The sequence below is a fragment of the Oncorhynchus tshawytscha genome, linkage group LG08 (assembly GCF_018296145.1).
Source record: "Oncorhynchus tshawytscha isolate Ot180627B linkage group LG08, Otsh_v2.0, whole genome shotgun sequence".
Lineage (NCBI taxonomy): Eukaryota > Metazoa > Chordata > Actinopteri > Salmoniformes > Salmonidae > Oncorhynchus > Oncorhynchus tshawytscha.
Genome location: NC_056436.1, coordinates 3,782,099 through 3,798,454, shown reverse-complemented (window position 1 = coordinate 3,798,454; position 16,356 = coordinate 3,782,099). Strand labels below are relative to the sequence as shown.

General features: G+C 40.6%; 1 protein-coding gene across 1 annotated transcript in view; it reads right to left on the bottom strand.

Annotated features, from left to right (window-relative positions):
* Window positions 1–16,356, bottom strand: part of LOC112238362 (polypeptide N-acetylgalactosaminyltransferase 16-like) — a 119,390-nt gene that overhangs the window by 64,086 nt on the left and 38,948 nt on the right. The window contains exon 4 of the mRNA XM_042325086.1: window positions 2,859–2,926. Within this exon, the coding sequence (XP_042181020.1) occupies window positions 2,859–2,926 (68 nt within the window). The remainder of the gene's footprint in view (window positions 1–2,858; window positions 2,927–16,356) is intronic.

Below are 16,356 nucleotides of genomic sequence, written 5' to 3'. Positions count from 1 at the left end.
GTGGGAGAACATGCACAATTGGTGGCTGACTAAATACTTTTTTGCCCCACTGGATGTATATATATACACAGTGCCTTGCAAAAGTATTCGGCCCCCTTGAACTTTGCGACCTTTTGCCACATTTCAGGCTTCAAACATAAAGATATAAAACTGTATTTATTTGTGAAGAATCAACAACAAGTGGGACACAATCATGAAGTGGAACGACATTTATTGGATATTTCAAACTTTTTTAACAAATCCAAAACTGAAAAATTGGGCGTGCAAAATTATTCAGCCCCCTTAAGTTAATACTTTGTAGCGCCACCTTTTGCTGCGATTACAGCTGTAAGTCGCTTGGGGTATGTCTATATCAGTTTTGCACATCGAGAGACCGAAAAATTTTCCCATTCCTCCTTGCAAAACAGCTCGAGTGAGTGAGGTTGGATGGAGAGCATTTGTGAACAGCAGTTTTCAGTTCTTTCCACAGATTCTCGATTGGATTCAGGTCTGGACTTTGACTTGGCCATTCTAACACCTGGATATGTTTATTTTTGAACCATTCCATTGTAGATTTTGCTTTATGTTTTGGATCATTGTCTGGTTGGAAGACAAATCTCTGTCCCAGTCTCAGGTCTTTTGCAGACTCCATCAGGTTTTCTTCCAGAATGGTCCTGTATTTGGCTCCATCCATCTTCCCATCAATTTTAACCATCTTCCCTGTCCCTGCTGAAGAAAAGCAGGCCCAAACCATGATGCTGCCACCACCATGTTTGACAGTGGGGATGGTGTGTTCAGGGTGATGAGCTGTGTTGCTTTTACGCCAAACATAACGTTTTGCATTGTTGCCAAAAAGTTCAATTTTGGTTTCATCTGACCAGAGCACCTTCTTCCACATGTTTGGTGTGTCTCCCAGGTGGCTTGTGGCAAACTTTAAACAACACCTTTTATGGATATCTTTAAGAAATGGCTTTCTTCTTGCCACTCTTCCATAAAGGCCAGATTTGTGCAATATACGACTGATTGTTGTCCTATGGACAGAGTCTCCCACCTCAGCTGTAGATCTCTGCAGTTCATCCAGAGTGATCATGGGCATCTTGGCTGCATCTCTGATCAGTCTTCTCCTTGTATGAGCTGAAAGTTTAGAGGGACGGCCAGGTCTTGGTAGATTTGCAGTGGTCTGATACTCCTTCCATTTCAATATTATCGCTTGCACAGTGCTCCTTGGGATGTTTAAAGCTTGGGAAATCTTTTTGTATCCAAATCCGGCTTTAAACTTCTTCACAACAGTATCTCGAACCTGCCTGGTGTGTTCCTTGTTCTTCATGATGCTCTCTGCGCTTTTAACGGACCTCTGAGTCTATCACAGTGCAGGTGCATTTATACGGAGACTTGATTACACACAGGTGGATTGTATTTATCATCATTAGTCATTTAGGTCAACATTGGATCATTCAGAGATCCTCACTGAACTTCTGGAGAGAGTTTGCTGCACTGAAAGTAAAGGGGCTGAATAATTTTTCATTTTTGATTTGTTAAAAAAGTTTGAAATATCCAATAAATGTCGTTCCACTTCATGATTGTGTCCCACTTGTTGTTGATTCTTCACAAAAAAATACAGTTTTATATCTTTATGTTTGAAGCCTGAAATGTGGCAAAAGGTCGCAAAGTTCAAGGGGGCCGAATACTTTCGCAAGGCACTGTATATATATATATATATGTGTTTGTGAACTTTTTACCCATTTTTCTCCCCAATTTCCTGATAGCCAATTGGTAGTTACAGTCTTGTCCCATCGCTGCAACTCCCCTACGGACTCAGGAAAGGCGAAGGTCGAGAGCCATGCCTCCTCCGAAACAAGATCCCTGCCAAGCTACACTGCTTCTTGACACACTGCTCACTTAACCCGGATGCCAGCCGCACCAATGTGTCAGAGGAAACACCGTCCAGCTGGCGACCGAGGTCAGCTTGCAGGCACCCGGCACGCCACAAGGAGTCGCTAGAGCACGATGGGACAAGGACATCCCGGCCAGCCGCGGGCTGCTGCACTACTCAGGAGACGAAGGGCAACCTTAGCACTACAGCATACAATGACATTCTAGACGATTCTGTGCTTCCAACTTTGTGGCAAGAGTTTGAGGAAGTTCCTTTCCCGTTTCAGCATGACAACGCCCCCGTGCACTAAGCGAGGTCCATACAGAAATGGTTTGTCGAGATCCGTGTGAAAGAACTTGACTGGCCTGCACAGAGCCCTGACCTCAACCCCATCAAACACCTTTCGTATGAATTGGAAAGCCGACTACAAACCAGGCCTAATCGTCCCAAATCAGTGCCCAACCTTCTTAATGCTCTTGTGGCTGAATGGAAGCAAGTCCCCACAGCAATGATCCAACATCTAGTGGAAAGCCTATCCATGAAGAGTGGAGGCTGTTATAGCAGCAAAGGGGAACCAACTCCATATTAATGCACATGACTTCGGAATGAGATGTTCGACAAGCAGGTGTCCACATACTTTTGGTCATGTAGTGTACATTCCTGGACAAAGTCTCTCTCCTGCTATCTAAATCCTTCAACATGTTTTTATGATCTACCCTCTCACGGTCTCCCTGTATGACTGTCCCCATCTCACAATCTCTCTTTATGCATTTCTCTGTGTTCTGACAGACCAAATACAGCAGGTGGAGACAGAGAGAACTTCCTAGGTCAATGTGAAGAACCTCATAAAGAAGAAGAACCTCATAAAGAACCTCATAGAGACTGAAAGGGAACCAATAGGGACCTCACAGAGAGCAGAGTTACTGTCAGAGACTCATGCTGGGAGCCGTGTAAGGACCAGAGACTATTTAAACAGGAGAACTGAGAAAAAGCAGGGAGGCCTCACGATCAGTACTGAAGTCATCTATCAGGATGATCTCCTGGATCAGAGAGGGAGGGCTCCTCAACAGGACACTGGGAAAGAGAGAGAGAGAGAGAGAGAGAGAGAGCGAGAGAAGACAGCATTAAACACTAAATATAAGATGGTAAATTCTTAATTCTTTATTGTGTGAGAAATACAACAGTACTTTACTTTCTGATGGTGCGTAGCAGGCTGGAGTGTGTTCTTTGTGTTTTACAGCAGTGTTCTAGTGTTCTATAGCAGTGTTCTAGTGTTTTACAGCAATGCTCTAGTGTTTTACAGCAGTATTCTAGTGTTTTACAGCAGTATTCTAGTGTTTTACAGCAGTGTTCTAGTGTTCTAGTGTTGTACAGCAGTGTTCTAGTGTTCTATAGCAGTGTTCTACAGCAGTGTTCTAGTGTTGTACAGCAGTGTTCTAGTGTTTTACAGCAGTGTTCTAGTGTTCTATAGCAGTGTTCTACAGCAGTGTTCTAGTGTTCTATAGCAGTGTTCTAGTGTTTTACAGCAATGCTCTAGTGTTTTACAGCAGTGTTCTAGTGTTTTACAGCAGTGTTCTAGTGTTCTAGTGTTTTACAGCAGTGTTCTAGTGTTCTACAGCAGTGTTCTAGTGTTTTACAGCAATGCTCTAGTGTTTAACAGCAGTATTCTAGTGTTTTACAGCAGTGTTCTAGTGTTCTACAGCAGTGTTCTAGTGTTTTACAGCAGTGTTCTAGTGTTCTATAGCAGTGTTCTAGTGTTCTATAGCAGTGTTCTAGTGTCCTATAACAGTGTTCTAGTGTTTTACAGCAGTGTTTTAGTGTTCTACAGCAGTGTTCTAGTGTTGTACAGCAGTGTTCTAGTGTTTTACAGCAGTGTTCTAGTGTTCTAGTGTTGTACAGCAGTGTTCTAGTGTTCTATAGCAGTGTTCTACAGCAGTGTTCTAGTGTTTTACAGCAGTATTCTAGTGTTTTACAGCAGTGTTCTAGTGTTCTAGTGTTTTACAGCAGTGTTCTAGTGTTCTACAGCAGTGTTCTAGTGTTTTACAGCAATGCTCTAGTGTTTAACAGCAGTATTCTAGTGTTTTACAGCAGTGTTCTAGTGTTCTAGTGTTCTACAGCAGTGTTCTAGTGTTTTACAGCAGTGTTCTAGTGTTCTATAGCAGTGTTCTAGTGTTCTATAGCAGTGTTCTAGTGTTCTATAGCAGTGTTCTATAACAGTGTTCTAGTGTTTTACAGCAGTGTTTTAGTGTTCTACAGCAGTGTTCTAGTGTTGTACAGCAGTGTTCTAGTGTTTTACAGCAGTGTTCTAGTGTTGTACAGCAGTGTTCTAGTGTTGTACAGCAGTGTTCTAGTGTTCTATAGCAGTGTTCTACAGCAGTGTTCTAGTGTTTTACAGCAGTGTTCTAGTGTTTTACAGCAGTGTTCTAGTGTTTTACAGCAGTGTTCTAGTGTTCTATAGCAGTGTTCTACAGCAGTGTTCTAGTGTTGTACAGCAGTGTTCTAGTGTTGTTCAGCAGTGTTCTAGTGTTTTACAGCAATGTTCTAGTGTTCTATAGCAGTGTTCTACAGCAGTGTTCTAGTGTTTTACAGCAGTGTTCTAGTGTTTTACAGCAGTGTTCTAGTGTTCTAGTGTTCTACAGCAGTGTTTTAGTGTTCTACAGCAGTGTTCTAGTGTTGTACAGCAGTGTTCTAGTGTTTTACAGCAGTGTTCCAGTGTTGTACAGCAGTGTTCTTGTGTTGTACAGCAGTGTTCTAGTGTTTTACAGCAGTGTTCTAGTGTTCTATAGCAGTGTTCTACAGCAGTGTTCTAGTGTTGTACAGCAGTGTTCTACAGCAGTGTTCTAGTGTTGTACAGCAGTGTTCTAGTGTTTTACAGCAGTGTTCTAGTGTTGTACAGCAGTGTTCTAGTGTTTTACAGCAGTGTTCTAGTGTTCTAGTGTTGTACAGCAGTGTTCTAGTGTTCTATAGCAGTGTTCTACAGCAGTGTTCTAGTGTTTTACAGCAGTGTTCTAGTGTTGTACAGCAATGTTCTAGTGTTCTATAGCAGTGTTCTACAGCAGTGTTCTAGTGTTTTACAGCAGTGTTCTAGTGTTTTACAGCAGTGTTCTAGTGTTTTACAGCAGTGTTCTAGTGTTTTACAGCAGTGTTCTAGTGTTTTACAGCAGTGTTCTAGTGTTGTACAGCAGTGTTCTAGTGTTTTACAGCAGTGTTCTAGTGTTTTACAGCAGTATTCTAGTGTTTTACAGCAGTGTTCTAGTGTTCTAGTGTTTTACAGCAGTGTTCTAGTGTTCTACAGCAGTGTTCTAGTGTTTTACAGCAATGCTCTAGTGTTTAACAGCAGTATTCTAGTGTTTTACAGCAGTGTTCTAGTGTTCTAGTGTTCTACAGCAGTGTTCTAGTGTTTTACAGCAGTGTTCTAGTGTTTACAGCAGTGTTCTTGTGTTGTACAGCAGTGTTCTAGTGTTTTACAGCAGTGTTCTAGTGTTCTAGCAGTGTTCAGCAGTGTTCTAGTGTTGTACAGTGTTCTAGTGCTTTACAGCAGTGTTCTAGTGTTGTACAGCAGTGTTCTAGTGTTTTACAGCAGTGTTCTAGTGTTTTACAGCAGTGTTCTAGTGTTTTACAGCAGTGTTCTAGTGTTTTACAGCAGTGTTCTAGTGTTCTATAGCAGTGTTCTACAGCAGTGTTCTAGTGTTGTACAGCAGTGTTCTAGTGTTCTATAGCAGTGTTCTACAGCAGTGTTCTAGTGTTGTACAGCAGTGTTCTAGTGTTTTACAGCAATGTTCTAGTGTTCTATAGCAGTGTTCTACAGCAGTGTTCTAGTGTTGTACAGCAGTGTTCTAGTGTTTTACAGCAGTGTTTTAGTGTTCTACAGCAGTGTTCTAGTGTTGTACAGCAGTGTTCTAGTGTTGTACAGCAGTGTTCTAGTGTTGTACAGCAGTGTTCTAGTGTTGTACAGCAGTGTTCTAGTGTTGTACAGCAGTGTTCTAGTGTTTTACAGCAGTGTTCTAGTGTTCTAGTGTTCTACAGCAGTGTTCTAGTGTTGTACAGCAGTGTTCTACAGCAGTGTTCTAGTGTTGTACAGCAGTGTTCTAGTGTTTTACAGCAGTGTTCTAGTGTTCTATAGCAGTGTTCTACAGCAGTGTTCTAGTGTTGTACAGCAGTGTTCTAGTGTTCTATAGCAGTGTTCTACAGCAGTGTTCTAGTGTTGTACAGCAGTGTTCTAGTGTTTTACAGCAATGTTCTAGTGTTCTATAGCAGTGTTCTACAGCAGTGTTCTAGTGTTTTACAGCAGTGTTCTAGTGTTCTACAGCAGTGTTTTAGTGTTCTACAGCAGTGTTCTAGTGTTGTACAGCAGTGTTCTAGTGTTTTACAGCAGTGTTCCAGTGTTGTACAGCAGTGTTCTTGTGTTGTACAGCAGTGTTCTAGTGTTTTACAGCAGTGTTCTAGTGTTCTATAGCAGTGTTCTACAGCAGTGTTCTAGTGTTGTACAGCAGTGTTCTAGTGTTTTACAGCAGTGTTCTAGTGTTGTACAGCAGTGTTCTAGTGTTTTACAGCAGTGTTCTAGTGTTCTATAGCAGTGTTCTACAGCAGTGTTCTAGTGTTGTACAGCAGTGTTCTAGTGTTCTATAGCAGTGTTCTACAGCAGTGTTCTAGTGTTGTACAGCAGTGTTCTAGTGTTTTACAGCAATGTTCTAGTGTTCTATAGCAGTGTTCTACAGCAGTGTTCTAGTGTTTTACAGCAGTGTTCTAGTGTTTTACAGCAGTGTTCTAGTGTTGTACAGCAGTGTTCTAGTGTTTTACAGCAGTGTTCTAGTGTTTTACAGCAGTGTTCTAGTGTTGTACAGCAATGTTCTAGTGTTCTATAGCAGTGTTCTACAGCAGTGTTCTAGTGTTTTACAGCAGTGTTCTAGTGTTTTACAGCAATGTTCTAGTGTTCTATAGCAGTGTTCTAGTGTTCTACAGCAGTGTTCTAGTGTTTTACAGCAGTGTTCTAGTGTTCTACAGCAGTGTTCTAGTGTTTTACAGCAGTGTTCTAGTGTTTTACAGCAGTGTTCTAGTGTTTTACAGCAGTGTTCTAGTGTTCTATAGCAGTGTTCTATAACAGTGTTCTAGTGTTTTACAGCAGTGTTTTAGTGTTCTACAGCAGTGTTCTAGTGTTGTACAGCAGTGTTCTAGTGTTGTACAGCAGTGTTCTAGTGTTGTACAGCAGTGTTCTTGTGTTGTACAGCAGTGTTCTAGTGTTTTACAGCAGTGTTCTAGTGTTCTAGTGTTGTACAGCAGTGTTCTAGTGTTCTATAGCAGTGTTCTACAGCAGTGTTCTAGTGTTGTACAGCAGTGTTCTAGTGTTTTACAGCAATGTTCTAGTGTTCTATAGCAGTGTTCTACAGCAGTGTTCTAGTGTTTTACAGCAGTGTTCTAGTGTTTTACAGCAGTGTTCTAGTGTTCTACAGCAGTGTTCTAGTGTTCTACAGCAGTGTTCTAGTGTTTTACAGCAGTGTTCTAGTGTTTTACAGCAGTGTTCTAGTGTTTTACAGCAGTGTTCTAGTGTTTTACAGCAGTGTTCTAGTGTTTTACAGCAGTGTTCTAGTGTTTTACAGCAGTGTTCTAGTGTTTTACAGCAGTGTTCTAGTGTTTTACAGCAGTGTTCTTGTGTTTTACAGCAGTGTTTAGTGTTTTACAGCAGTGTTCTAGTGTTCTATAGCACTGTTCTACAGCAGTGTTCTAGTGTTGTACAGCAGTGTTCTAGTGTTCTATAGCAGTGTTCTAGTGTTCTATAGCAGTGTTCTATAACAGTGTTCTTGTGTTTTACAGCAGTGTTCTAGTGTTTTACAGCAGTGTTCTAGTGTTCTATAGCAGTGTTCTACAGCAGTGTTCTAGTGTTGTACAGCAGTGTTCTAGTGTTCTATAGCAGTGTTCTAGTGTTCTATAACAGTGTTCTTGTGTTTTACAGCAGTGTTCTAGTGTTCTACAGCAGTGTTCTAGTGTTGTACAGCAGTGTTCTAGTGTTTTACAGCAGTGTTCTAGTGTTTTACAGCAGTGTTCTTGTGTTGTACAGCAGTGTTCTAGTGTTTTACAGCAGTGTTCTAGTGTTCTATAGCAGTGTTCTACAGCAGTGTTCTAGTGTTGTACAGCAGTGTTCTTGTGTTGTACAGCAGTGTTCTAGTGTTTTACAGCAGTGTTCTAGTGTTCTATAGCAGTGTTCTACAGCAGTGTTCTAGTGTTGTACAGCAGTGTTCTAGTGTTTACAGCAGTGTTCTAGTGTTGTACAGCAGTGTTCTAGTGTTTTACAGCAGTGTTCTAGTGTTTTACAGCAGTGTTCTAGTGTTTTACAGCAGTGTTCTAGTGTTTTACAGCAGTGTTCTAGTGTTTTACAGCAGTGTTCTACAGCAGTGTTCTAGTGTTGTACAGCAGTGTTCTAGTGTTCTATAGCAGTGTTCTACAGCAGTGTTCTAGTGTTGTACAGCAGTGTTCTAGTGTTTTACAGCAATGTTCTAGTGTTCTATAGCAGTGTTCTACAGCAGTGTTCTAGTGTTTTACAGCAGTGTTCTAGTGTTTTACAGCAGTGTTCTAGTGTTCTAGTGTTCTACAGCAGTGTTCTAGTGTTTTACAGCAGTGTTCCAGTGTTGTACAGCAGTGTTCCAGTGTTGTACAGCAGTGTTCTTGTGTTGTACAGCAGTGTTCTAGTGTTTTACAGCAGTGTTCTAGTGTTCTATAGTGTGTTCTACAGCAGTGTTCTAGTGTTGTACAGCAGTGTTCTACAGCAGTGTTCTAGTGTTGTACAGCAGTGTTCTAGTGTTTTACAGCAGTGTTCTAGTGTTCTATAGCAGTGTTCTACAGCAGTGTTCTAGTGTTGTACAGCAGTGTTCTAGTGTTCTATAGCAGTGTTCTACAGCAGTGTTCTAGTGTTGTACAGCAGTGTTCTAGTGTTTTACAGCAATGTTCTAGTGTTCTACAGCAGTGTTCTACAGCAGTGTTCTAGTGTTGTACAGCAGTGTTCTAGTGTTTTACAGCAATGTTCCAGTGTTGTACAGCAGTGTTCTTGTGTTGTACAGCAGTGTTCTAGTGTTTTACAGCAGTGTTCCAGTGTTGTACAGCAGTGTTCTTGTGTTGTACAGCAGTGTTCTAGTGTTTTACAGCAGTGTTCTAGTGTTCTATAGCAGTGTTCTACAGCAGTGTTCTAGTGTTGTACAGCAGTGTTCTACAGCAGTGTTCTAGTGTTGTACAGCAGTGTTCTAGTGTTGTACAGCAGTGTTCTAGTGTTTTACAGCAGTGTTCTAGTGTTCTATAGCAGTGTTCTACAGCAGTGTTCTAGTGTTGTACAGCAGTGTTCTAGTGTTCTATAGCAGTGTTCTACAGCAGTGTTCTAGTGTTGTACAGCAGTGTTCTAGTGTTTTACAGCAATGTTCTAGTGTTCTATAGCAGTGTTCTACAGCAGTGTTCTAGTGTTTTACAGCAGTGTTCTAGTGTTTTACAGCAGTGTTCTAGTGTTTTACAGCAGTGTTCTAGTGTTGTACAGCAGTGTTCTAGTGTTTTACAGCAGTGTTCTAGTGTTCTGGTGTTGTACAGCAATGTTCTAGTGTTCTATAGCAGTGTTCTACAGCAGTGTTCTAGTGTTTTACAGCAGTGTTCTAGTGTTTTACAGCAGTGTTCTAGTGTTCTATAGCAGTGTTCTAGTGTTCTACAGCAGTGTTCTATTGTTTTACAGCAGTGTTCTAGTGTTCTACAGCAGTGTTCTTGTGTTTTACAGCAGTGTTCTAGTGTTTTACAGCAGTGTTCTAGTGTTTTACAGCAGTGTTCTAGTGTTCTATAGCAGTGTTCTATAACAGTGTTCTAGTGTTTTACAGCAGTGTTTTAGTGTTCTACAGCAGTGTTCTAGTGTTGTACAGCAGTGTTCTAGTGTTTTACAGCAGTGTTCTAGTGTTGTACAGCAGTGTTCTAGTGTTGTACAGCAGTGTTCTAGTGTTTTACAGCAGTGTTCTAGTGTTCTAGTGTTGTACAGCAGTGTTCTAGTGTTCTATAGCAGTGTTCTACAGCAGTGTTCTAGTGTTGTACAGCAGTGTTCTAGTGTTTTACAGCAATGTTCTAGTGTTCTATAGCAGTGTTCTACAGCAGTGTTCTAGTGTTTTACAGCAGTGTTCTAGTGTTTTACAGCAGTGTTCTAGTGTTCTACAGCAGTGTTCTAGTGTTCTACAGCAGTGTTCTAGTGTTTTACAGCAGTGTTCTAGTGTTTTACAGCAGTGTTCTAGTGTTTTACAGCAGTGTTCTAGTGTTCTACAGCAGTGTTCTAGTGTTTTACAGCAGTGTTCTAGTGTTTTACAGCAGTGTTCTAGTGTTTTACAGCAGTGTTCTAGTGTTTACAGCAGTGTTCTTGTGTTTTACAGCAGTGTTTTAGTGTTTTACAGCAGTGTTCTAGTGTTCTATAGCAGTGTTCTACAGCAGTGTTCTAGTGTTGTACAGCAGTGTTCTAGTGTTCTACAGCAGTGTTCTAGTGTTCTATAGCAGTGTTCTATAACAGTGTTCTTGTTTTTACAGCAGTGTTCTAGTGTTTTACAGCAGTGTTCTAGTGTTCTATAGCACTGTTCTACAGCAGTGTTCTAGTGTTGTACAGCAGTGTTCTAGTGTTCTATAGCAGTGTTCTAGTGTTCTATAACAGTGTTCTAGTGTTCTATAGCAGTGTTCTAGTGTTCTATAGCAGTGTTCTATTACAGTGTTCTTGTGTTTTACAGCAGTGTTCTAGTGTTTTACAGCAGTGTTCTAGTGTTCTATAGCACTGTTCTACAGCAGTGTTCTAGTGTTGTACAGCAGTGTTCTAGTGTTCTATAGCAGTGTTCTAGTGTTCTATAACAGTGTTCTTGTGTTTTACAGCAGTGTTCTAGTGTTCTACAGCAGTGTTCTAGTGTTGTACAGCAGTGTTCTAGTGTTTTACAGCAGTGTTCTAGTGTTGTACAGCAGTGTTCTTGTGTTGTACAGCAGTGTTCTAGTGTTTTACAGCAGTGTTCTAGTGTTCTGTGTTGTACAGCAGTTCTAGTGTTCTATAGTGTTCTACAGCAGTGTTCTAGTGTTTTACAGCAGTGTTCTAGTGTTTTACAGCAATGTTCTAGTGTTCTATAGCAGTGTTCTAGTGTTTTACAGCAGTGTTCTAGTGTTTTACAGCAGTGTTCTAGTGTTCTACAGCAGTGTTCTAGTGTTTTACAGCAGTGTTCTAGTGTTTTACAGCAGTGTTCTAGTGTTTTACAGCAGTGTTCTAGTGTTCTATAGCAGTGTTCTATAACAGTGTTCTAGTGTTTTACAGCAGTGTTTTAGTGTTCTACAGCAGTGTTCTAGTGTTGTACAGCAGTGTTCTAGTGTTTTACAGCAGTGTTCTAGTGTTGTACAGCAGTGTTCTTGTGTTGTACAGCAGTGTTCTAGTGTTTTACAGCAGTGTTCTAGTGTTCTAGTGTTGTACAGCAGTGTTCTAGTGTTCTATAGCAGTGTTCTACAGCAGTGTTCTAGTGTTGTACAGCAGTGTTCTAGTGTTTTACAGCAGTGTTCTAGTGTTCTATAGCAGTGTTCTACAGTGTTCTAGTGTTTTACAGCAGTGTTCTAGTGTTTTACAGCAGTGTTCTAGTGTTCTACAGCAGTGTTCTACAGCAGTGTTCTAGTGTTTTACAGCAGTGTTCTAGTGTTTTACAGCAGTGTTCTAGTGTTCTACAGCAGTGTTCTAGTGTTCTACAGCAGTGTTCTAGTGTTTTACAGCAGTGTTCTAGTGTTTTACAGCAGTGTTCTAGTGTTTTACAGCAGTGTTCTAGTGTTTTACAGCAGTGTTCTTGTGTTCTACAGCAGTGTTCTAGTGTTTTACAGCAGTGTTCTAGTGTTCTATAGCACTGTTCTACAGCAGTGTTCTAGTGTTGTACAGCAGTGTTCTAGTGTTCTATAGCAGTGTTCTAGTGTTCTATAGCAGTGTTCTATAACAGTGTTCTTGTGTTTTACAGCAGTGTTCTAGTGTTTTACAGCAGTGTTCTAGTGTTCTATAGCACTGTTCTACAGCAGTGTTCTAGTGTTGTACAGCAGTGTTCTAGTGTTCTATAGCAGTGTTCTAGTGTCCTATAGCAGTGTTCTTGTGTTTTACAGCAGTGTTTTAGTGTTCTACAGCAGTGTTCTAGTGTTGTACAGCAGTGTTCTAGTGTTTTACAGCAGTGTTCTAGTGTTGTACAGCAGTGTTCTTGTGTTGTACAGCAGTGTTCTAGTGTTTTACAGCAGTGTTCTAGTGTTCTATAGCAGTGTTCTACAGCAGTGTTCTAGTGTTGTACAGCAGTGTTCTAGTGTTGTACAGCAGTGTTCTAGTGTTCTATAGCAGTGTTCTAGTGTTCTATAGCAGTGTTCTATAACAGTGTTCTTGTGTTTTACAGCAGTGTTTTAGTGTTCTACAGCAGTGTTCTAGTGTTGTACAGCAGTGTTCTAGTGTTTTACAGCAGTGTTCTAGTGTTTTACAGCAGTGTTCTAGTGTTTTACAGCAGTGTTCTAGTGTTTTACAGCAGTGTTCTAGTGTTCTATAGCAGTGTTCTACAGCAGTGTTCTAGTGTTGTACAGCAGTGTTCTAGTGTTCTATAGCAGTGTTCTACAGCAGTGTTCTAGTGTTGTACAGCAGTGTTCTAGTGTTTTACAGCAGTGTTCTAGTGTTCTATAGCAGTGTTCTATAGCAGTGTTCTAGTGTTTTACAGCAGTGTTTTAGTGTTCTACAGCAGTGTTCTAGTGTTGTACAGCAGTGTTTTAGTGTTCTACAGCAGTGTTCTAGTGTTGTACAGCAGTGTTCTAGTGTTGTACAGCAGTGTTCTAGTGTTGTACAGCAGTGTTCTTGTGTTGTACAGCAGTGTTCTAGTGTTTTACAGCAGTGTTCTAGTGTTCTATAGCAGTGTTCTACAGCAGTGTTCTAGTGTTGTACAGCAGTGTTCTAGTGTTTTACAGCAGTGTTCTAGTGTTTTACAGCAGTGTTCTAGTGTTTTACAGCAGTGTTCTAGTGTTCTATAGCAGTGTTCTACAGCAGTGTTCTAGTGTTGTACAGCAGTGTTCTAGTGTTCTATAGCAGTGTTCTACAGCAGTGTTCTAGTGTTGTACAGCAGTGTTCTAGTGTTTTACAGCAATGTTCTAGTGTTCTATAGCAGTGTTCTACAGCAGTGTTCTAGTGTTTTACAGCAGTGTTCTAGTGTTTTACAGCAGTGTTCTAGTGTTCTACAGCAGTGTTCTAGTGTTCTACAGCAGTGTTCTAGTGTTTTACAGCAGTGTTCTAGTGTTTTACAGCAGTGTTCTAGTGTTTTACAGCAGTGTTCTAGTGTTCTACAGCAGTGTTCTAGTGTTTTACAGCAGTGTTCTAGTGTTTTACAGCAGTGTTCTAGTGTTTTACAGCAGTGTTCTAGTGTTTTACAGCAGTGTTCTTGTGTTTTACAGCAGTGTTTTAGTGTTTTACAGCAGTGTTCTAGTGTTCTATAGCACTGTTCTAGCAGTGTTCTAGTGTTGTACAGCAGTGTTCTAGTGTTCTATAGCAGTGTTCTAGTGTTCTATAGCAGTGTTCTATAACAGTGTTCTTGTGTTTTACAGCAGTGTTCTAGTGTTTTACAGCAGTGTTCTAGTGTTCTATAGCACTGTTCTACAGCAGTGTTCTAGTGTTGTACAGCAGTGTTCTAGTGTTCTATAGCAGTGTTCTAGTGTTCTATAACAGTGTTCTAGTGTTCTATAGCAGTGTTCTAGTGTTCTATAGCAGTGTTCTATTACAGTGTTCTTGTGTTTTACAGCAGTGTTCTAGTGTTTTACAGCAGTGTTCTAGTGTTCTATAGCACTGTTCTACAGCAGTGTTCTAGTGTTGTACAGCAGTGTTCTAGTGTTCTATAGCAGTGTTCTAGTGTTCTATAGCAGTGTTCTTGTGTTTTACAGCAGTGTTCTAGTGTTCTACAGCAGTGTTCTAGTGTTGTACAGCAGTGTTCTAGTGTTTTACAGCAGTGTTCTAGTGTTTTACAGCAGTGTTCTTGTGTTGTACAGCAGTGTTCTAGTGTTTTACAGCAGTGTTCTAGTGTTCTATAGCAGTGTTCTACAGCAGTGTTCTAGTGTTGTACAGCAGTGTTCTAGTGTTTTACAGCAGTGTTCTAGTGTTTTACAGCAGTGTTCTTGTGTTCTACAGCAGTGTTCTAGTGTTTTACAGCAGTGTTCTAGTGTTCTATAGCAGTGTTCTACAGCAGTGTTCTAGTGTTCTACAGCAGTGTTCTAGTGTTCTACAGCAGTGTTCTAGTGTTCTATAGCAGTGTTCTACAGCAGTGTTCTAGTGTTCTATAGCAGTGTTCTAGTGTTTTACAGCAATGCTCTAGTGTTTTACAGCAGTGTTCTAGTGTTTTACAGCAGTGTTCTAGTGTTTTACAGCAGTGTTCTAGTGTTTTACAGCAGTGTTCTAGTGTTCTAGTGTTTTACAGCAGTGTTCTAGTGTTCTAGTGTTCTACAGCAGTGTTCTAGTGTTTTACAGCAATGCTCTAGTGTTTAACAGCAGTATTCTAGTGTTTTACAGCAGTGTTCTAGTGTTCTAGTACAGCAGTGTTCTAGTGTTTTACAGCAGTGTTCTAGTGTTGTACAGCAGTGTTCTAGTGTTCTATAGCAGTGTTCTAGTGTTCTATAGCAGTGTTCTAGCAGTGTTCTAGTGTTCTACAGCAGTGTTCTAGTGTTGTACAGCAGTGTTCTAGTGTTTTACAGCAGTGTTCTAGTGTTGTACAGCAGTGTTCTTGTGTTGTACAGCAGTGTTCTAGTGTTTTACAGCAGTGTTCTAGTGTTCTATAGCAGTGTTCTACAGCAGTGTTCTAGTGTTGTACAGCAGTGTTCTAGTGCTTTACAGCAGTGTTCTAGTGTTGTACAGCAGTGTTCTAGTGTTTTACAGCAGTGTTTTACAGCAGTGTTCTAGTGTTCTTAGCAGTGTTCTAGTGTTCTAGTGTTGTACAGCAGTGTTCTAGCAGTGTTCTAGTGTTTTACAGCAGTGTTCTAGTGTTTTACAGCAGTGTTCTAGTGTTTTACAGCAGTGTTCTACAGTGTTCTAGTGTTTTACAGCAGTGTTCTAGTGTTTTACAGCAGTGTTCTAGTGTTCTAGTACAGCAGTGTTCTAGTGTTCTACAGCAGTGTTCTAGTGTTTTACAGCAGTGTTCAGTGTTCAGCAGTGTTCTTGTGTTGTACAGCAGTGTTCTAGTGTTTTACAGCAGTGTTCTAGTGTTCTAGCAGTGTTCTACAGCAGTGTTCTAGTGTTGTACAGCAGTGTTCTACAGCAGTGTTCTAGTGTTGTACAGCAGTGTTCTAGTGTTGTACAGCAGTGTTCTAGTGTTTTACAGCAGTGTTCTAGTGTTCTATAGCAGTGTTCTAGTGTTGTACAGCAGTGTTCTAGTGTTTTACAGCAGTGTTCTAGTGTTCTATAGCAGTGTTCTATAGCAGTGTTCTTGTGTTTTACAGCAGTGTTCTAGTGTTTTACAGCAGTGTTCTAGTGTTCTATAGCAGTGTTCTACAGCAGTGTTCTAGTGTTGTACAGCAGTGTTCTAGTGTTTACAGCAGTGTTCTAGTGTTCTATAACAGTGTTCTTGTGTTTTACAGCAGTGTTCTAGTGTTCTACAGCAGTGTTCTAGTGTTTACAGCAGTGTTCTAGTGTTTTACAGCAGTGTTCTAGTGTTGTACAGCAGTGTTCTTGTGTTTTACAGCAGTGTTCTAGTGTTTTACAGCAGTGTTCTAGTGTTCTATAGCAGTGTTCTACAGCAGTGTTCTAGTGTTGTACAGCAGTGTTCTAGTGTTTTACAGCAGTGTTCTAGTGTTTTACAGCAGTGTTCTTGTGTTCTACAGCAGTGTTCTAGTGTTTTACAGCAGTGTTCTAGTGTTCTATAGCACTGTTCTACAGCAGTGTTCTAGTGTTCTACAGCAGTGTTCTTGTGTTCTACAGCAGTGTTCTAGTGTTCTATAGCAGTGTTCTACAGCAGTGTTCTAGTGTTCTATAGCAGTGTTCTAGTGTTCTACAGCAGTGTTCTAGTGTTTTACAGCAGTGTTCTAGTGTTTTACAGCAGTGTTCTAGTGTTTTACAGCAGTGTTCTAGTGTTTACAGCAGTGTTCTAGTGTTTTACAGCAGTGTTCTAGTGTTTTACAGCAGTGTTCTAGTGTTCTACAGCAGTGTTCTAGTGTTTTACAGCAATGTTCTAGTGTTTAACAGCAGTGTTCTAGTGTTTTTACAGCAGTGTTCTAGTGTTCTATAGCAGTGTTCTAGTGTTCTATAGCAGTGTTCTATAACAGTGTTCTAGTGTTCTACAGCAGTGTTCTAGTGTTGTACAGCAGTGTTCTAGTGTTGTACAGCAGTGTTCTTGTGTTGTACAGCAGTGTTCTAGTGTTTTACAGCAGTGTTCTAGTGTTCTATAGCAGTGTTCTACAGCAGTGTTCTAGTGTTGTACAGCAGTGTTCTAGTGTTTTACAGCAGTGTTCTAGTGTTTTACAGCAGTGTTCTAGTGTTCTAGTGTTTTACAGCA